This window comes from Hemiscyllium ocellatum, chromosome 19 (genome assembly GCF_020745735.1).
Source record: "Hemiscyllium ocellatum isolate sHemOce1 chromosome 19, sHemOce1.pat.X.cur, whole genome shotgun sequence".
NCBI classification, from domain to species: Eukaryota; Metazoa; Chordata; class Chondrichthyes; order Orectolobiformes; family Hemiscylliidae; genus Hemiscyllium; species Hemiscyllium ocellatum.
The window spans coordinates 23,265,388-23,287,611 of record NC_083419.1 but is presented as its reverse complement, the minus strand read 5'-3'; the positions used below and the strand labels follow the sequence as shown (position 1 = coordinate 23,287,611).

General features: G+C 39.7%; 1 protein-coding gene across 1 annotated transcript in view; it reads left to right on the top strand.

The window, feature by feature from the left end:
- lrriq1 (leucine-rich repeats and IQ motif containing 1) overlaps positions 1 to 22,224 on the top strand; it is a 185,301-nt gene that overhangs the window by 132,176 nt on the left and 30,901 nt on the right. The window contains exon 23 of the mRNA XM_060840054.1: positions 3,346 to 3,444. Coding sequence (XP_060696037.1) covers positions 3,346 to 3,444 — 99 coding nt within the window. The remainder of the gene's footprint in view (positions 1 to 3,345; positions 3,445 to 22,224) is intronic.

The following is a 22,224-nucleotide window of genomic DNA, read 5'->3' as shown; positions in this document are numbered from 1 at the left end:
TGTTCAAAGGAGACTTATGAGATTAGCAACTGGAATGAGCATTTTATCTTCTGAGGACAGGTTGTGCTCATTTCTACTGGAATTTAGAAAGATGAGGAGCATTTTGATCGAAGCATTTGAGATCCTGAATGGTTTTGATGAGATAAATGGGGATGGTAGTTGCAGTGTCTTTGGAACTCTTTCTGAACGGATGGTGAAAGTGGTAGCTAAAGGAGTTTCTGTAATTACGAGAATTGATTGCATCCTTTGTAAGCAGGATTCAGAGTCCCACATGGTATATTATTTGCCTGGTGCGAGGGTGAGGGACATCTCTGACCAGTTTGAAAGGATATTGGAGAGGGAGGGGAAGGATTCAGTTGTTGTGGCCTATGTCGAGACAAAATCAGAAGCAATACTAGGAAAGAGGACCTGTTAGAGATTATCACAAAATAGGAGCTAAATTAGAGAACGGGTTATAATCTTCGGATTACAACCCAACCCACGTGCAAATTGGCATAGGGGCATGACAATATGGAAAATAAACATGTGGCTAAAAGAGTGGTGCAAGAAAGAGGGGTTCCTTTTCATGGAGCACTGGCATCAGTATTGGAACAGGAGGGATCTGTATATTGGGACAGTCTCCATAGTTTAAACTAAAACGTGGTGGGGGAAAGGGAAGTGTAAAATGCCAAGAAGTATAATGGCCAGTGGGATACAAAGCAGCAGGTCAACTTTTTAGGATATGATAAAAGGTTGTGTGACTTTGGTTGTGTGATATGATTGTGTGACTTTGGAACCTTCTACTTCAGACTGCAGACAATGGGTATTCTTTGAATAGTTTTAAGACAGGGGTAGATAGATCATTGTTAGTGAATCAAAGGCAGTCAGGGATAGATAGGAATGCAGAATTTGGAACACAAATGGATCAACCGTGACCTATTGAATGGTAGAACAGGTTTGAAGGGCTGACTGAAATAATTCTGCTCTTAATTTGTATGTTTGTAAATATTTTGGATTACCTCCCAGTTAAAAACCTGCGTACACCTCGGAATTTAATTTCTTTAATGTTGTATCTGTTCTCAAAACCTGCTTAATCATAGCATATTTTAACATGATACTCCATTTCATTGGTGACAACCAAGACTGAGTCTGATTGTTCAGTTGAATTGGTTGTGCAGTCAAACTTCTTAACTGGTCAGTCACTACCTTGCCTGCAGGCTCCTTTTATTGTGAGGACTTGGCCCTTTTTATTGGAATGTGGTTGACCTGCTCAAATAAGATTGTTGATCCAAATTCACTTTTGACTTGTTCTGCTTGAAATTTAATCTTTCATATTTCAAGGCCTCTGAAGCTTGACCACCAATCTTAAACCCCTTACTTTTTCAGTTTTTCATGCATTGCTCAAATTCCACAGAAGCTGGGCACAGAAAATTATCTACGTGCATCATAAAGATGCATGCCAGTTCTTCTCTGTGGCAGTAGTAGTCTATGCATGTTTGACATCATATCACAGTCCTATAACCTATAGACTAGCACTGAAGAGGTTTTTGTTTCTTGGAAATAGGCTGTTAAATTCCATTATAGAATATCCATCCTGATTTCTAAATTTATCTAAGTCTGACAGTGCCTCATATGTATTTAATAGGTGATTTATTAACATAAGTTTTTGCCCATAAATTTTAATAGTTTATCCAAATTTCCTCAGTGTCTTTAGGCTGTACGTTTAAAAATGCTTTATAGCTGACTCTGCTTTAATCAGGAAGCAATGGTGTCAAGGCCGTACCCTTTGTTCATATATCCACTTCATTTTTGCATTGTTCATAAGGTTCAGAACATTGGTGGAAAATTGCATCCTGACATTTGACATTGGATTTCAGCTATTCTTTTCAAATGTAACTCAAATTACAATCTTCTATCTGCGAGGCACTCTAGGACTGAATTTTCCCAGGCCATGAATGACCTAAACCTGAGCATTAGTTAGATGTTTGGGAAAGTATGGTGAGAGTGGAAAAAAGAGATTTTTGATGATGAGATAAAAAGTTGGATTTTTCCACCCAAGGTTTTAACAGCTAGATGGATCCTGCTAGTGAGCAGCAAGGACTCACTGGCATGCATTAACATCTCATTATTACCTAACATCACCTCATTTAGATACAGGTTGCTATTTTCCCCAACAGGAGAAACTGAATGGTGCCAATTCCTGACACAAAGGTCAAAGTGGTTACTGGGCAGATAGAGCTCACTGGTACTTTCCCCATCTTGGCCAGCATTCCTTCACGTCTCAGGACACAATGGGCTTACATCACCCCTACATTCCATCCATGAAGGCTGACATCAGCCAAGCACAGTGTCAACACATGGCACATGTCCAACTCATCTATAATATAGTTCATTACCTTGATACTGCACTTTGGAGCATACCGATACCTTAAGTTGAAATGCAACTGTGAATGGCTATTCCTATTTGACAGCATTTGGTCTGGTGCACAGCTGTGCATTAAGTATGGTACCATTGGTGACAAAGACCGAAGAACATCAAGCACTTCTGCCTCTAGTGAACACAAGAAGATGATGTACAGTTAATGAGGGAAGATTCATTAAATTGTGAAGGGAAAGTCTCAAACTCATGAAGAGAAATCCTTTAGAAAACTCCTTGAAACTGATGCTTTGCCAAATTTTGATAAATTCAATCCATAGTTCTAATCTTCACCTTTAGGCAATTATGCTCTGCTATTAATGTCAAATGGATCCAAGCCAGTCGGTGAGACAGACAAATCAGACACTTTCCTTTGTGGATGAAGTTTATTAACTACTCAGTCTTGCAGCTCTTTCCTCGAGCTACAGATATAGTCTCATTGGTGCTCAGACAATTGATAGGCATCTGTTACTACTTAATCTTAATTAAAGACATTAACAAGCTTAACAATGTGATTAACCAGACATTACCACACACCTTGGTTTACCTGCCTTGGTCACTCCTGTTCAGAATATCCATTTTACAATTAAATTTCAAATGCTGAGCTCCATTATGCTATTGAAAGTGTTAACATGGCTCCTGGTAGACAGATAAAACATAAATATGAGGATGAATGTTGAACAAATGTGGTCTGTAAATTAAGGAAAGGAGTGATGGGAGTAATTGCCAGCTTTGCAAGAAACTGGATGGGAAAAGAAAACAGTATTATGATTTAAAGTAAGAAGTGGTTTAAATAATATGCTGAAACTTATGTTCAAAGTCAGGGCCCTTTTTAAAATTGCTCTTGTAATTAATTTGTAGCCCTGTCAACTTCAGCATATTTGTAATACCCTGCTATATGAATCATGTTGAATTCAGACTCTGATGATATTCTCCTGTTCATGCCCCAGATCCAGTTGTGCGACTGGCCTTGTTCAAGAATAAGAAAAATAAATATTCCCCTGTGAAGCCAAAGAAGAAGGCATGTGATCGTGTGGAATATTTCAGAGGTAAAAGACACTGCTAGTGTAACACAATGTTTTGACAGCCAGTTTTCAGGTGAAGCATTTATTTCACTTGGTCCTTGATGATGTGTGATGTATGAATTATCCTTGGGCAGCATGTAAAATAGACCTTATGTATTGACCACCTGGTGTATTCCCCACCCAGTGCTCACTTCTATTGAATGCTATTGGTGTTATTTAGTATCAATCCATTTAAAAGCTTCAGTAGATGCAGTGTGATGCTACAATGAAGGGATCTCTTGGACCAGGCATTCATTATGTGAATGATGGTCTGACTTGCATGGTGCCAGCCGCAATTTTAGATGTTCTGCGTCTTCCATTCGTGGAACAATAGGCCTCCTCTTCCTTGAACCATCCTCAAGTGGTTGAGAATTGCCCACATTTTCTGTGGAACGTTGAAACCTGGGACTTTACCACTTATACCAATAGCCAGTTTGCATTTGGTCGTGTTTTCAGTTAATCAGAAGGTGTGACATCAAGAGGTGGCATTGTCATTTTGTAGCGAACGGAGTGTGTTCCAGTTGGACTGTGGAATTTCAGACCAGTGCATGGATCAGTGAAAGTGCTTTGTAAACAATTAGTCAAAAGCATTCTTGCAGTGTTTTCTTTGCAAACATCAGGGTTTGGTGTATGCAAGCACAAGATGCCATATGACTAGTTTGGTCTTTAAAATTCCAGAAATAACCCTCATGACATTTTGGGGAGGGATAGCTACCACGTTCATCTGGTGACCCCTGTTGTTGTGTGGACCAGGGTAATTGAAGCAGTGGGTAGCATATTGACTCTGCTTTCCGAGGTAGTAATCTCCAGTTTTCTGAGGTGAGTCAACTTTCATGTTAACTTGGCTGCAGTATTCTGGAGGTGCTGCTGGTTGTTCAATGTGCAATCAAGGGTAATGACCATGTGAATGACTGGTCAGCCATAGAACTGGACATGAATTCCTTCCCTTGTCTTTAAATTGTTTAGCTGGAAAGCTGAATCATTTGTCTAAGAATTTTCTGATTTTCATCAAACTTCAGTCATTCACCTCCTCATTCTCTTGGCTACCAACGATCTGACATTCAATGGTACTACCAACAAGGAAACTCTCCCATTAAAGGGGTCACCATTGACTAGAACTGAACTGGGTTAGCCAAACAAATGCAGTGACTACAACAGTACATGGACTAGGAACTTGCAGCCAGTAGTTCATCTCCTAATTCCTTAAAGCATGTCTGTCATCTGCAAGGCATAAGACTAGAATCCGATGTGATACTGTCCAGTTGCCAGAATGAGTGCAGCCCTGAAAATGCGCAAGAAGGGTTGACACCAACCAGAAAAATGCAGCCTACTTGATTGGCACTGCAGCCACAAACATTCACTCCCTCCACCACCAACTCCCAGGAGCAGCTTTATGTACCTTTTCCAAGGTGCACTGCAGAAATTCGCCAAGGATCCTTAAACAGCACCTTCCACATCCACAACTGCTAACATCTAGAACAAATATTTGGGATCACCACCCCCTGAAAGCTCTCCTCCAAGCCAATAACCTATCCTGACTTGAAAATATAATGCCATTCCTTCACTGTCTCTAGGTCGAAATCCAGGAACTCTCTCCCTGTTGGCTTTTTGGGTCTAACTACAGTACATGTACTGCAGCGTTTCGAAAAGGCAGCTCACCACCACCTTCTGAAAGGCAATCAGGCATAGACAACAAATGGTGGTCCAACCTGCAAAGCCCATATCCCAAGAATAAATTTAGTAAAAATGAAGATTTGTTTTTTTAAAAAGTGATAGTATGCAACTGGAAATGCCCTTTACTTAAAAATGAATTGTTTTCTTTCTACGTAGATGTTCATAGTACATTGTTATTTAAGAATTTGGGTTCTAAAGTTGAGGAAAGGTAGATTTTAGTTTGCAGTTCTGTGAAGGTCTGAATTTAATTTTAAGTTCAGTGAGTCATTTTCAAGTCAGTTCAAAGCAGCATTGAAAAGTCACATGAATTTAGTAAGCCACACAGGAAGTTAATTGCTAAGGTCATTGTCAACTTGACTTTCATGACCTCCAAAGAGAAGGAGTAGGGTGTCATTAGAAGCAGGGTGATGCAGACAGAAGTTATCCATAACACTGAGGTGCTGTTAAAATAAGGAAGGTGAAAAAGTACAAGCTAAAACTGATATAAAATAGGTATAATTGTAATTGTTGAAAATTAAATGGGAGACCTATTGCACCAGTAGACTGCTTAAGGGTGTGTCAGGAAAGGAACGAGGAATTGAATATTAAAATCGTAGCAGTGATTATAGGTGGAGCATGCTCCCTTTTAACCTTTTACGAAGGAAAGGTCAGGGCATTCAAGTAAATTCTTCCTTAAGTCTTACTAAAGAGAATTGGACCACTGAAGGTTCTGGATATTTTCTTTCAAAGGTTGACATGTTTAACCCAGCTTCTGTAATAGAAATGCAATACAAAGATCCTGAATTGGGAAAGTTATTCCAAGCAAACTATCTCAGAAATTAAATCCGAATCAACACCTGAGTGTTAATGAGGAACAAGGGGCCACCTCAAATTCCAGCCAGTGGGGATTAGGAAGTAGCCTGTTAATGGGCAATTTAGCATGGCCAATCCATCTAACTATTCTAATCACTTTTTACAGCACTTGGTCCAAAATTTTAATTTGCAAATATATACACCTAATTACTACTTCAGTGTTATGAGAATTTCTGCCTCTTACCACCCTTACCAACAATGAGTTTCAGAATCCCATCATCATCTAGGTGAAATATTGTTTTCCTTACATTCACTTTAAAATCCTGCCCCTTTCCCTTAAATCTATACCCATGGTCATTGATTCCTCCACAAGGGCAAAAGTTTCTTCCTCTTTATCCTGCCTATATTCCTCATAATGTTATATATTTTAATTATGTACCCCTCTCAGTCTGCTCTGCTCCAAGAAAAAGGAGCTCTAGTTTGTCAAATTTCTCTTCATAACTAAAACTTTCCAGTCCAAGCAACGTTCTGGTAAACTTCCTCTGTACCTTCCACAGTGCAATAATATCCCTCCTATAATGTGAATTTAAGAACTGTAAAGAATATTCCAGATGTAGAAATTAAGTTTTTAATAGTTGCAGCATAACCTACCCGCACTTAGAGTCATAGAGATGTACAGCACGGAAACAGATCATTTGGTCCATGCCGTCCATACTTGTCCATGCCGACCAGATATCCCAACCCTGCCAGCACCCCGCCCATATCCCTCCAAATCCTTCCTATTCATATACCCATCCAGATGTATTGTAAATGTTGCAATTGTACTAGTCTCCACCACTTCCTCTGGCAGCTCATTCCTACATGTACCACCCTCTGCATGAAAACGTTGCCCCTTAGGTGTCTTTTATATCTTTCCCCTTTCAGCGTAAAACTATGCACTCTAGTTCTGGACTGCCCGACCCCAGGGAAAAGACTTTGTCTATTTATCCTATCCATGCCCCTCATGATTTTGCAGACTTCCCAACTCCTGTACTCGATGCACTGACCAATAAAGGCAAGAATACCAAACCCCTTCTTCACTATCCTGTCTAACTGCGACTCTACTTTCAAGGAACTATGAACCTGAACTCCAATGTCTCTTTGTTTAGCAACATGCCTGAGGACCTTACCATTATGTGTATAAGTTCTGCCCTGCTTTTCCTTTCCAAAATGCAGCACCTCACATTTATCTAAATTAAACTCCATCTGTCACACTTCGGCCCATTGGATCAAGATCCCATTGCTGTCTGAGGTAACCTTCTTTGCTGCCCACTACACCTCCAGTTTTGGTGTCATCTGCAAACTTACTCATTATACCTCCTGTGTTCACATCCATATCATTTATAAATGATGAAAATCAGTGGACCCAGCACTGATCTGTGTGGCACACCACTGGTCACAGACCTCCAGCCTGAAAAGCAACCCTCCACCACCACCCTGTGTCTCTTACCTTTCAGCCAGTTCTGTTTCCAAATGGCTAGTTCTCCTTGTACTCTATGCGATTACTGAAGTCCATATAGATCATGCCCACCACTCTGCCCTCATCAATCCTCTTCAATACTTCTTCTAAAAAACGCAATTAAGTTAAGAGACACAATTTCACATGCACAAAGCCATGCTGACTATTCCTAATTAGTCATTGCCTTTCCAAATACATATAAGTCTTGTCTCTCACCATCCCCTCCAATAACTTGTCCACCTCTGATGTCAGACTCACCAGTCTTTCGTTCTCTGGCTTTCCTTACCACCTTTTTTAAATAGTGCCAACATTTTAGTCAAACTTCTAGTCTTTCAGCACCTCACTTGTGGCTATCGACGATACAGATATCTCAGCAAACAGCCTGGCAATCATTTCCTGAGCATCCCACAGAGTTCTAGGGTATACCTGATCAGATCCTGGGGAAGTATCCAGCTTTATGCATTTTAAAACAACTAGCAGCAACTCCTCAGTAATATGGACATTTTTCAAGATTTAATTACTTCCCAAATTCTCTTGCTTCCACATCCACCTCCACAGCAACACAAATATAAAATACTTATTTCGTATCTCCCCTAACTCCAGTTCCACACATGGCTGGTTTTGCTGATTTTTAAGGGACTCTCTTCTCTCCCTGGTCAATGTATTTATAGTTAGAAGGTGCCCGTGTTGGACTCGGATGGGCAAAGTTAAAAATCACACAACACCAGGTTACCATCCAATTTGGAAGTACTAGCTTTCAGAGCGCTGTTCCTTCATTAAGGAGCAGGTCAGTTTCTCTGTCATCCAGCATTCCCTCCGCTCATCAGCTTTGCCCTTCACCCTAACAGGAACACACTGTCTCTAGACTTTGGTTATCTCATTTTGAAAGCTTCCCACTTTCCACCCATCCCTTTACCTGTGACTGTCCTCCCCCAATCAACTTTTGAAATTTCTTGTCCAATGTTGTCAAAATTGGCTTTCCTCCAATTTAGAACTTTAACATTTAGATCCAGTCTATCTTTTCCATCGCAACATTAGCCTTTGTGAATTTGGTATTTATTCAGAGGGAAGGCTTGTTAACAAGCAAATATGGAGAAAAATGAATGCCTTGATTAAAAGTAAGGTGGGTAGAATATAATTGTTTTGGAAAGTCCTTTGTATATTTAAAATAAATTTATTGTTGCTCTCAAAATAAAATCAGAATAAATAGAAATAGTGGTGAGGAAATTATAACAAAAAGGAAAATGCCTCTTGAAGATTCTTTTTGCATTTTTTATTGGCAGGAGATGACGATGAAAGTTTGTAATATACTTTTGTTAAGCAGAAGAAAAGAGGATTTTAGTTTTCAGCTCTGAAGGCAGAAAATCACTTTGAATAATGGTTTAGTTGCATGACAAGTAAGCCACATGCAGAGGTAATTGCTAAGGTGTTTACTGACTTGTACTTTACAACTACTAGAGGGAGAGGATGCCAGAAGCAGGTTCCTGCAGAGAGAAAAGATTCAAAACAGCCACAGTGCTGTTATTAGTAGCTTCCAAGCAGCCAAGGCTGGGAATAAATTTTGAATTATTTCAAAGTGAATGAGAAGCTAGCGCCAGATGTACCCACAAGACTTTTGAAGACATGACTTTAGACAACCCGGAGGCTTATTAGCTCAGTTGGCTGGACAGCTGATCTGCAATGCAGAGTCACTGCAATAGCATGGGTTAAATTCCTGCACCATAGAGTCATAGTCATAAAGATGTACAGGCTAACGTTATTGTGAAGATCTGCCTTCTCAGCGTCACCCATGACCTGAGGCATAGCAAGCCTTAGATTAAACCACCATCCGTCGTCTCTGTGTAATTAGAGAGCATCTTCTGATCCTGTGCTAAAACACTTTACTTTAATACACTCAAACTCTTCAACACTGCTTACATGGCAAATGTACTCCATGTGCTTCAACCAAAATAGTTGCATCTAAAATTCAAAGAGGAACAGATGAAAAGATCTAACGCTGCCTCCAGTGTGCTAGCACAGCCTTCAGCCACCTGAGGAAAAGGGTGTTCAAGGACAACAACATCGAATTTGAGGCCAAGATCATGGTAAACATGGCTGTGCTGGTTCCTGCCCTCCTACATGGCTCTGAGACAAAGCATGGAGTAGTATTACCAACACTGTCTGCATAAGGTCTTACGAATCCACTGGGAAGAAGGCATCCTCAGCCAGGCCAACATCCCCAGCATTGAGTACTGACCAGCCTTGATCAGTTCCAATCGGCTGGGCACATAATCCACATGACAGACACAAGATTCCCCAAGCAGGTGCTGTTCTCCCAGCTCCGTAACGGCTGGCGAGGCCCAGGTGGACAGAGGAAACGCTTCAGCGATACCCACAATGCCTCACTGGAGAAGTGCGGCATTCCTACAGACCCCTCTGAATCACTGGCCCAAGACCGTCCAAAGTGGAGGAGGAGCATCCAGGAAGGCATTGAGCACTTCAAGACTTGCTGTCAGGAAAAAGCGGAAGGCAGATGAAAACATTGCAAGGAGTGCGCTGCCACACCAGTGCCCCACCCACCTCTTCAGCAACCACCTTCTGTCCAAAATGTAAAAGAGCCAGTGGAAGTCGCATCGATCTGTGCAGCCACCTACAGTCTCACCCTGAGAGTGGAAGAGAGTCAACCTTGTCTGCAAAATATTGTCAATGACGATGATTGAACAATTTGGCTTAGCATATCCCCCACTCTACTATCACTGTTAAGCAGGGGATCAACTCTTCGAAATGGAGAGCTCAGGCGGGCATGTTAAAGGGCATAGTAGGCATACATAATAGTGAAGTGTCAACTTAATCAAGCATACAACATAAACAGCAAGAGATTGTGTTTTGTGATTCTACAACTAAGGGATCAGAATGTGGGCACACAACGAAGGCCAGTACTTAGCTCATTTTGAAATAGTGGGCAGCTAGGTTTTAAGTACAGCATTGATGGCATGAACAGCCCAAATTCCTGGTAGTGGTGGGCATTTCTGTCTCTACTGCCACCTAATTGCACAAGCAAGATGCCATAGACCCCAGATGCATATTAATAAGATGAACAGTGGAAGATTACATAAGAAAAGACCATGAGAGTCAGGAAAGCCAGCTCTCCATGAAATGCCATTATAACAGTTAGCCTAGAAATTGGAAAATTCAATTCTTTATTTTTATAATTAATCTTTTTTTTAATTAAAGAAACCTAGTGATGGATCTCTTCATTCTGAACCTAATATAGATGATACATTTCACTGGTCAGATCAGTAACTACGCACAACATTTAATGGGACTAGAGAGAAACAGATATTTCTCCAACCTCTGTCTTAACAGTTCAAAAAACTGCCTCATGTATCTGGATGCTTATCTGTCCTTTTTTTTTAATTCACTTGTGGGAAGTGGGCATTCCTGGCTGCTCATTATTTATTGTCCATCCCTAGTTGCCCTTGACAAGGTGATGGTAAGCTGACATTTTGAACTACTGCAGTCCATGTGTTGTAGATTGACTCTCAATTGCCTAAGGGAGGGAATTCCAGGATTTCGACCAAGTGAAGTGAAGGAACAGCAATACATTTCCAAGTCAGGATGGTGAGTGGCTTGGAGGGTAACTTGCAGCTGACCATGTTCCCAGCTGTCTGCTGCTCTTTTCCTAAGTAATCAGTGATTTGACAGGTACTAATGAAGGAACCTTGAAGACGCTATGCAGTGCATCTTGTTGATGGTTATATACCACTGATCAAGTGTGTGATTGTAGAAAGTGGAATAAGAGATAACAATCAAGCAACCTGCTTTCACCTGGACAGTACCAAGCTTCTTGTATTGTGCCTTGTAGATGTTGGAATAACTTTTGAGAGTCAGTTGATTCATGTCACAGAATCACAGCCTCACACCAGCTCCTGCGTATCCACAGTGTTTAGCTCCCGCGTATCCACAATGTTTAGCTCCTGCGTATCCGTAGTGTTTAACTGCCTAATGAAGGAGCAGCGCTTTGAAAATTGGTTCTTCCAAATAAAACTGTTGGACTATAACTTGGTGTTGTGTGATTTTTAATTTTGTCCACCCCAGTCCAACACCGACTCCTCCACATCATATCTCATGTTGGACATGGTCACAGCCTGTCATTTGTGTGGCTTAAATTTAATAAATATGTAGTTCACTATTGAATAAATTTGATATTTTCGTATGGTAACTAATAATGGCACTTCCATTGTACCCAAGAGCTCAGCTCCAGCAGGAGTGTGGAAGAATAAGCATGAAATGAGATCACATCAGTCAGAGTTATACAGCACAAAAACAGACCCTTCAGTCCAACTCATTCGTCCTGACCAATATCCCAATCTGACTAGTTGGTCCATATCCCTCACAACCCTTCCTATTCATATACCCATCCAGATGCCTATTAAATGTTGTGACTGTACCCACCTCCACCACTTCCTCTGGCAGCTTCTTCCATACACATGCCACTGTCAGTGTGATAAAGTTACCCCTCAGGTATTTTATAAATCTTTCTCCTAACTGTTGATCCATGACCTCTAGTTTTGGACTCCCCCACCCTAAGAAAAAGATCCTGCCTCGTCACCCTATCCATGCCCCTCATGATTTTATAAACCTCTATAGTATCACCCCACAGCCTCCGACGCTCCAGAGAAAAATGCCCCATCCTATTCAGCCTCTTCCTATAACGTAAGCCCTCAAGTCCTGGCAAAACCTTATAAATTTTTTCTGCCCCCTGTCAATGTTTATATTTCTTTACTTTTTCAGCCCAGGCTTTTTCTGGTTGTTTGTCTTCATTTTAAAATCGGATTGTAGCATCGTAGAGTCATCGAAATGTCGAGATGTACAAGACAGAAACAGACCCTTCAGTCCAATTCGTCCGTGTCGACCAGATATTCCAACCCAGTCTAGTCCCACCTGCTGCACCTGGCCTAAATCCCTCCAAACCCTTCCTAATCATATACACATCCAGATGCCTTTTAAATGTTGCAGCTGTACTAGCCTCGACCACTTGCTCTGGCAGTTGATTCCATACATGTACACCCTCTGCATGAAAAAGTTGCACCTTAGGTCTCTTTTATATTTTGCCCTCTCACCTTAAACTTATGCCCTCTAGTTCTGGACTCCCCCACGGCAGGGAAAAGACTTTGTCTAGTTATCCTATCCGTGCCCCTCATGATTTTGTAAACCTCTATAAAATCACCCCTCAGCCTCTGACACTCCAGGGAAAACAGCCCCAGCCTATTCAACCTCTCCCTATAGCTCAAATACTCCAACCCTGGCAACATCCTTGTAAATCTTTTCTGAACCTTTCAAGTTTCACAACATTTTTCCGATAGGAAGGAGACCAGAATTGCACGAAATATTCCAACAGTGTCCTGTACAGCTGCAACATGACCTCCCAACTCCTGTACTCAATACTCTTTTCAAATCTTTCTTAAATATTCAGTAGGGCTTCCATAAGGCACCTTCCTTATCCTTTAGACGTGATTCTAATTAAGTTATTCCAGATTCTCAACTTCCTTTGGATTTCCTTTTGAAGCCTTATAATGATCAGGGTCTGTACTGCTTCCAAGCAAAACTGTGAAGTATAACATAATATTGGTAAAGTTGGGGCCTCCCAGAACCAGAATTCGCAGAGTGAAAGGTATATCAGAATGATATCAGCCCCCTGGATAATGAATCCGGAGCCATTGGGAGCTTAAGACCTACTAATTCCATCTTGACCCCTTGAAAATTCAGGTTTCTTTCAATGTCTGTCACCCCACGTTAGGAAGCGGGAGTAGAGATTTCTTCACACCCCTTTCTCCCAAAAGCAATGTATGCCTCCTCTGGTTGCAGCCAAAGAGAACAGATATCCACCCAAAATTTTGCTTAAGTACCTACCTGCCTTATTCAAATTAAGTTACTTCCTTTTCCCAGAAGTCAATCTCTTTTTTTTTTAAGCATTCAATTGTGCTTAGTTTTTAAAAAATCCCTGTAATAATGATGAATTATTGCCTGTACATTTGATTATATTTTTAATCACTAAACAATTTTTGGACCTCTACAACTTAAAACTGAATATAAGAGCATAAGCTAGGAGCAGGAGTAGGCCATCCGGCCTTTCGAGCCTGTTCTGCCACTCAATGAGATCATGGCTGATCTTTTCATAGACTCGGATCCTCCCATCCATGCACTCACCATATCCCTTCATTCCTTAATTGTTCAAAAAAAAATCTGAGCTTTGAAAACGTTTACTGAAGTAGTGTCAACTACTTCACTGGGCAAGGAACTCCATAGATTTACAATCCTTTGGGTAAAGAAGTTTTTTCTCAATTCAGTCCTAAATCTGCTTCCTCTAATCTTGAGGCTATGCTGTCTTGTCCTAGTTTCACCAGCAAGAGAAAACATCCCCCTCTACTTGTAATTTTATATGTTTCTATAAGATCCCCCCTCATTCTTCTGAGTTCCAATGAATATAATTCCAGTCTACTCATTCTTTCCTCATACATCAACCCTCTCAACTCCGGAATCAGCCTAGTGAACCTTCGCTGTAAACTGCATACAGTACTCCAGGTGTGGCCTCCCCAGCATCCTTTACAGCTGCAACATAACCTTCCTGTTTTAAAACTCAATCCCTTTTGCAATGAAGGACAAAATTCAATTTTTCAATTTTCCATTCTAATTGCTTGGTGTACCTGCAGATCAACCTTCTGCAATTCATACACAAGGACACCCAGGTCCCTCTGCATAGCAGCATGTTGCAACTTGTTACCATTCAAGTAATAATCCTTTTTATTGGTACTCCTACCAAAATGGATGACTTCACATTTATTAACATTGTATTCCATCTGCCAGACCTTTGCCCACTCACTTAAAGTATCTATGTTCCTCTGCAAAGTTTCACAGTCTTCTGCATACTTTGCTCTGCCACTCATTTTAGTATCACCTGTAAACTTTGACACATTGCACATGGTCCCCAACTCCAAATCATCTTTATAAATTGTGAATAATTGTGGTCCCAACACTGATTCCTGAGGCACACCACTAGTCACTGATTGCCACCCAGAATAGCACTTATTTATCCCCAATCTTTGCTTCCTGTTAGTCAACCAATCCTCTATCACGCTAATATTTTACTCGTAACGCTAAGCATCTTTATCTGATACAGCAGCCTCTTGTGCAGCACCTTGTCGAAGGCCTTTTGGAAATCTAGGTACACCACATCCACTGGGTTCCCATTGTCCACCCTGCTCATCATGTCTTCATAGAATTCCAAAAGATTTATTAAGCATGACCTACCCTTCATGACCCCATGCTGCATCTGCCCAGTGGGACAATTTTTATGGAAATGCCTTGCTATTTCTTCCTTGATCATAGACTCAAGCATCTTACCCACTACAGAGGTTAAGCTAACCAGTCTGCAATTCCCCAACTTTTGTCTACCTCCCTTTTTAAACAGTAGCGTTACTTTGCTGTTTTCCAGTCTGCTGGCACTGCCCCAGAGATCAGCGAATTTTGGAAAATTACCAGCAGTGCACTTGCTATTTCTCCTGTCATCTCTTTCAGTACCTGGGATGCATTCCATCAGGGCCAGGAGACTTGTCTACCCTTAGCTCCATTAGCTTGTCCAACACTACCTTTTCTGTAATAATGGTCGTTTCCAGATTCTCATCGACCTTCATCTCTTTATCAATTAGTGTCATGTTATTAGTATCCTCCACTGTGAAGACCAATACAAAATGCCTTTTCAGTGCCTTGGCCATTTCATCATATCCCATAACTAACTGCCCCTTCACCTTCTCTGAAGGACCAACATTTACTTCAGTCACACTTTTTTTTTGTTTTATATATTTATAGAAATGATTGCTCTCAGTTTTTATATTCCATGTTAGTTTTTTCTCATGTTCTATCTTACTTTTCTTTATTGCTCTTTTTGTGGTTTTCTGTTGACCTTTAAAGTTTTCCCAATCTTCTAGTTTCATGCTGTTTTCCGCCACTTTGTATGCCTTCTCTTTCAATTTAATAGCTTCCCTTATTTCCTCAGACACCGACGGCAGATCACCCCTTTTCTCACAGTACTTCCTTTTCACTAGAATATGCTTCTGCTGAGCACTTTGAAAATTTGCATTGGAAGTCCTCCACTGCTTGTCAACTGTCCCACATAAATAACCAAGTCCTCCTTCATTCTATTGTAGTGTCCCTTGTTTAAGCACAGGACCCTGCTATTGGATTTTTTTTCTTCACACTCCCTATCTGTATTCTAAATCCAACCATACTGTGACCACTTCTTCCAAGAGGATCCCTAACTCTGAGGTCATTAATTATTGCTGTCTCATTATACAGGACCTGACATAGGATAGCTTGCTCCCTCTTAGCTCCATTATGTACTGTTCAAGAAAACTATCAACAAACTCCTCCTCAAGGCTACCCTGACTGAGCTGGTTCAACCAATTGACATGTTGATTAAAATCTCCCATGATAATTGTCATACCATTTTTACAGGCATTATTTATTTATTTATTTGTTTATTGCCCAACCCAATGTGCTGTTATTATTTGGTGCCTGATAGACTATGCCTGTCAGTGACTTTTTCTTCTTAGAATGTATCATTTCCACTCAAATGGATTCAACCTTATTCTCCAAAGGACCTATATCATCTCTCAGCACCATTTTGATGTTGTTCTTGAATATCAGAGCTACTGCACCTCCCTTACCTTCCTGTCTGTCCTTCCAAATAAACTGATACCCCTGGATATTTAACTCCCAATCATGACCATCCTGCAACCATATCTCTGTAATGGCTACTAAATCATTATCATTCACGATGATTTGTGCCATTAACTCATCAACCTTGTTATGAATGCTATGAGCATTCAGGTAAAATGCCCTTTTGCTAACTTTCTTGCTCTCATGATTTCCAACATCTCTAATAATATCTCCCGAGTTATCCTTCCTTTTTACTTCTTCCATAGTCTACCTTGAACTTAAACCCACCTGCAATTATGCTAACCTGTAGCTTGCCTTTTTATTTACCATCATACTCTGTCATTTTCACTTTCCCTTTCCCCGACTCACTAATTTAAAGTCCTAGTGACCACCCTATTTATCTTTTTCATGAGAACACTGGTTCCAGATTGGTTCAGGTGGACACCGTCCCTTTGGTCAAAAACTGATGTCAATGCCCCATGAAATGGAACCCCTCTCTCCTGCTCCACTCTCTTAGCCATGTGTTTACTTCCCTAATTTTCTTATCCCCAAGCCAGTTTGCACATGGCTCGGGCAGTAATCTGGAGATTATGACCTGAGAGGACCTGTTCCTTAATTTTGTTCCTAATGTTTAATAATCCCCAAACAAGTCTTGCTTCCTAGCCTTGCCTATGTTTTTGCGCCAACATGGAACACAACAACTGGATACTCCCCCTCCTGCTCCAATATCCTTTCAAACTGGTCAGAAATGTCCTGCACCCTGACACCGGACAGGCAACGCACCATGCAGGACTCCCAATACAGCTTGCAAAGGATACCGTCTATCCCTCTAATTCTACAGTCCCCTGTAACTACCACTTGTCCTTTTGGTCCCCCTTCTTGAATGGCCTTCTGCAACATGGTGCCATGGTCAGCTGGCTCATCCTCCCCACAGCCCTTTTACTCATCCACACAGGGAGCAAGAATCTCATACCTGTTTGATAAAGTCAAGGGCTGAGGCTCTTCCACTCATAAACTCAGGATCCCCCTACCTGCCTCACTTGCAATCATACCCTGTTGTCCATGATCACCACCTGAATTTCAATTACTTAATCCACTGGATGGGACTGCCTCCTGAAAGAAAGGGTCCAGGTAACTCTCCCCCTCCTGAATGTGCCGCAGTGTTTGAAGCTCAGATTCCATATCGTCAATTCTGATCCAGAGCTTTTCCAGCAACCAACTCTTGCTGCAGATGTGGTCACTGCCATTCAGAATGGGATCAGCCAGCTCCCACATCATACAGCTACACCATATCACCTACCCAGCTATCTCTACTTTTGTTAATTACTTTATTACTTAATATAAATTTGAGTAAAATAATTTCTAATACTTCTCTGCTATGCTCTTTTGCAAATAACCAAATAATAGATAATTAAAAAAAGAAAAAATGTAAATTTTAACCAGTCACACAATAAAAAAGTAATATAAAAGCCTTACCTTATCAACACACCTCAGTCTTTTTTTGTTTGGTTAGATGAGGAGGACGGGTGGGAGACACTACACGGGTGGTGTCTCGGGCTCAGCCGCTGCCCAAATATATCAATTTACTCACCTTCCCAAACCACAATGAAGGCCACTGCTCCCACAAGGTCAGTTTTTAAATGGAGAATTTACTTTCCCATCAGCCCCCTGGTTTCTGCTTTCACCGTTCCTGCTGCAGAAATTTATGTATATGTCTTTTAAGACAGGATGGAGAGTTTTGTTTCATTTTGCTTTGTTTAAATTGCTCATCTCTAATTCATAAAAGCATTTTTACACGTTAACACTATGAGTTTAAAAAAAACTGTCACAGTCATCTCTTCCACCATTGTATTCCAGAATTATCAGTTGGTCAGATTGCTCCATCAAATGTAATGATATCAAAGTCCATGGCTGAAGTCATTTCACCCCCCAGGCTGCAGCAGGAAGCTTGGTGTCATTCAGTCATGAGGCCAGATAAAGGGAAAAGGATGGGTGCTCAGAAACTGGAGGGGAGCTTGGGGCTGGAGGTGTTGTGGAATAGAGGGGGAGACAATACCATGGAAGCAACACAGAACTCCTACTTTTCAATGAAATTCGTCATAGCTGTCAGACAAGTTTAATTGAAACTGCGTCTGTGCCAATATTTTTTTTTAAAAGATAGTTTGGGATTATGCAACTTGCTTACTTCTTAAAAAAAAATATGACTGGGGGCCATCAACTGTCAAACTAGTATTAAAGCATATACAATAGAGAGTTGAAAGTGTTGAAATGAAAAAAAATGTTTATGAAAGCTGTTTTTCAATTCGTTTCACATCTGTGCAGGACAGTTATAACCTAGTTGTATGTAATCAATGAGTGAAATGTATAAGTTTGTGAAACTATGGATTTAATCGCGCTCTCAGAGCGTAAAATGATAGGGACTTCAAGCAGGTAGATACAGCCAGCAAAATCTAGAAAAGAACTAGAATAACATAAACACATGGAGTTGGATAACTTGGAAAAAATCTGTGTTGTGTTTGCGTTAATCATCTCCAGAAGAAATCTAAACTGATACTTGAAACATAAGACTTCTTGGAGAAAGCAGCAAAGGCCTGAGGCATTGGTGATCTCAAGGAGCTCTCTATGGGTCAGAGCCACTTTTCTGGCAGAGTGCAAGCCTAGTTCACAGCATTGCCTCTCAGACAACTGTAAAACACTGCTGGAGTTGTGCTGTGTATGCTTGCAGTACTTTTTTTTTGGATTTAATACATTGTTATTTGTTAAAGGATGTAATTTGAAATTAATCGTTTACTTCATTTTCTGAGCATCCATTTACTAAATGATGATACTGTTTTCTTGTAGGTTTATATATTTTTATTTGAATTCTGTATTATGTTAGCCATACCTAGCATTTGAAATGAGTTTTGCCTTATTTTATTGAAAAGTCATTTTTTAAAGGTTTGCTCACAATTGAAATGTGTCAGCAACAGTTACACACTCTGTGCATCCATGCTGGAGAGAAATATTATTTCAGAGCTTTGCATGTTACTTATATGACATTTAACACTTCCACAGTACAGTTTGGCCAAGTAGTGGCCAAATTGTAAATGATATATTTAAATATTTTAATTAAAATTTTGATTTCTGCATGCACTGATGTTATTTTGCATGAAAATGTTTCTGGATAACGTAGCAACAATTGTAATTCTTCCTGAAATGCTTGCCAGAAGATCAACACTACTATTCTTTCTCCTTTACGTAATATTACAAGCAAATGTTTTATTGTCACAGCAGCGTGTGATTCAAAAAAACATGCTTATGCCTTCCTATAATTTATCAGTTTGTAACATTGAGTAAACTAATGTAGTTGTCCACTGCATATTATTAAATATTTTTGTATATCAGATAGTGACAGAGTTGAGAAACATGGAGCCATTTAGTAACAGAGAGCCTGGAGCAATATAATCAGAGTAACAAAGCAAAATAGAATGTATTATTTATGGAATAATGTAGTGTGGTAATCATTGATGGACAACGTTATTTAAAAGATTCTTGCAATAGAAGTTCACTTTATATGCAATATTTTCTGAAAGGTAATAAAAGGTTATTGTAATCAAAAATGTGCCTAACCTATTCATTTGTAAAATATGCTTGATTCTCTTTTAATTTTGATGTATTGTTTCACATTTGATCACATAATTTGGAAATATAGAATTTGAAGCAGTTGAATGCTACAAGTATGCCTGTCCTGATTCTTTTAACTTGGGGCACATACATGGGGACTATTACATTCACATCAAGTCTGCCCATGAGAATGAGAGACATTTGAACTCCTGCAGTCCCTTACTGTGTTCAAATTATGATTCTATCAGAAATTGATGGGCATCGCTATATGGATGGTGTATGTGAGCAGAATTTTGGATGTTTGGAGGTCACTGTAAGGAGCCCATGGAAACAGTTGTTTGAGGAAAGAGAGACACATAATTTTTCAAAAAGCCCAAAAGAAGCACGCCAACTCTTCTTGGCTTACAAAGAAACTTGTTGAAAAAGCAAAAAAAAATCTTCCTTCCTGGAGCTCCTCTGTTACTGACCTTTTTTATTGCTGCCTTTCTCTGGTGGCACTGACACTGGCTGAAACTCATCCGACTATGAATTAAAATCAGATTTGTGCCAGCAAATCCCTTTTCATAATTATGAGACAATGAACACCACCACCACATCCCAAAGTGCAGGATTTAACTCAATGGCAGGTAAACTATAGTATGAATAAACCAATAATTGCTTATTTTAACTTCCTGCACATTCTGTTCTCATTGGGTGCAAAGGATTAACTTAGAGCTTTTAGGCTGCGGCTTTCAATCAAGTTGGACTCCAGGGCAAAGAACTCTCTCTGTAAAGAGACGAATTTCACAGTTCATGCACGTAGAATTTTGATAGTTTTATAAAATGCATTTTAATCAGAACATTTTAATGGCAGTCTCCAGGTATTTTAATTGATTATTAAGCAGACTGTTGAAGATCACATTTCAGATTCGGTCATTTTGGGATAGTTAGTGTTGATCCAACTTCGGAGCAAAGATTTGGTATCTTTAATTGCATCAATTAATATTTAAAATACATACCCAGGTCCTCCACCCTACCCCCAAAACCATCATACTCCTTGCCTCCTTAACTCTGCCATTTGAGAAACTTCCGACAATCACAGAATGCCCACCCATGAAGAAGGAGATCCCTGTCTCAGGCACATTTCATCCTAGGAACTCACTACCATTCTGATTTTAGAGTGATCTTGGAGGCCCAACCTCCTGGTGGGGGTAACTTGGTGTAAGCACATCATCCAATATGGTATGATGTTCAAATAATTTACTTTATTCAACTTGTCATTCAAGTTCATTGTCACTATGTAAACCTGAATATATATTTATATCTATAAGCTGTAAACATTAAAGTAGACATGAAACAAAAACTATTATTGGTTTACATTTTAGAGGAAGTAAAAGTAATATGCAGTTTGAAGAGTTTTAGTAGTAGTGGTATCTTTCAGATCAGTTTCAAATTGTGAAAAGTTGTCCGTTTTAATTAATTACCTCAGGTGAAAACCATCTTAATTGCATTTATTGGATGGATTTGTTATTTATAGATTTGTTAAAATTCTGAAAAGCAGTAACTGTTTCGGAAAATTCAAAGCAAAATCAAATACTACCAACAGGAATTTTGTTCACATGTATATCTGGAATCAAAAACAGTTAGTATTACTTTAAAATTCAAAACATAAATACCTGCCAGTGTCCACTTTTGCCCTACAGCTTTTTATTGTTGCATGTTGAGATTTTGGTCTCCTCTGAAGACTGTTAATTTTAGCAAGCTTTCTGTTGCACTTGCCAGTGAGGTGCCAGAATGTTTAGACTCTTTTCTAAGCTTTGTTAAAAATAAACATGGAAATCTGCCTGCAGGTGTTTTGATGGCCTCAGATCAGAGTGAGATTTCCTGTTTTACTTACGCAAATATGCCAAACATCAGAATTGATGAAAATAGCTAAAATAAGAGGCCAGCAAAATCCATAGATTACCAAAGCATGAGCATACGGACTTAAATTTGTTGTAAATAAATTGAATTTATTTTAAATCAATACCTCTATTATTTCTTGTACAAATTAGAAAAGTCTTAACTGCAAACCAACAATCCAGATCCATCTTCTTGCATCCCCTCCAGTGTTAAGTGTTGCGCTGTGAAAATTGGAATGAAATGTTTTCATAACTTTTTAAACAAAGTTTATGCAGTAATTGGCAGAAATCATTTGATATTTTTGTCTTAACAGTGGAACTTCTTTTATTATGCCAGCGATGTGAAATATTCTTTAACATCTAAGTTTAACAAAGTATTTTTAACAAACTAGAACCAAAGATGTTTCCACAAGATGCTCATGCTATATGATTTAATTACTCAAATAATAAAGTCTATTATTCCTATTAACACCAGGTTAAAAGCAAAAAACATTTTGGAACAATAAAAATGCTCAGGTCAAATTATTTTTCTTTAAACATTGCTTACATTAAAGTGTACTATATGAATCTTTGAGCTCTATTTAATAGGTAATAGCCCAGTATTATTAAAGTACTTTTAAT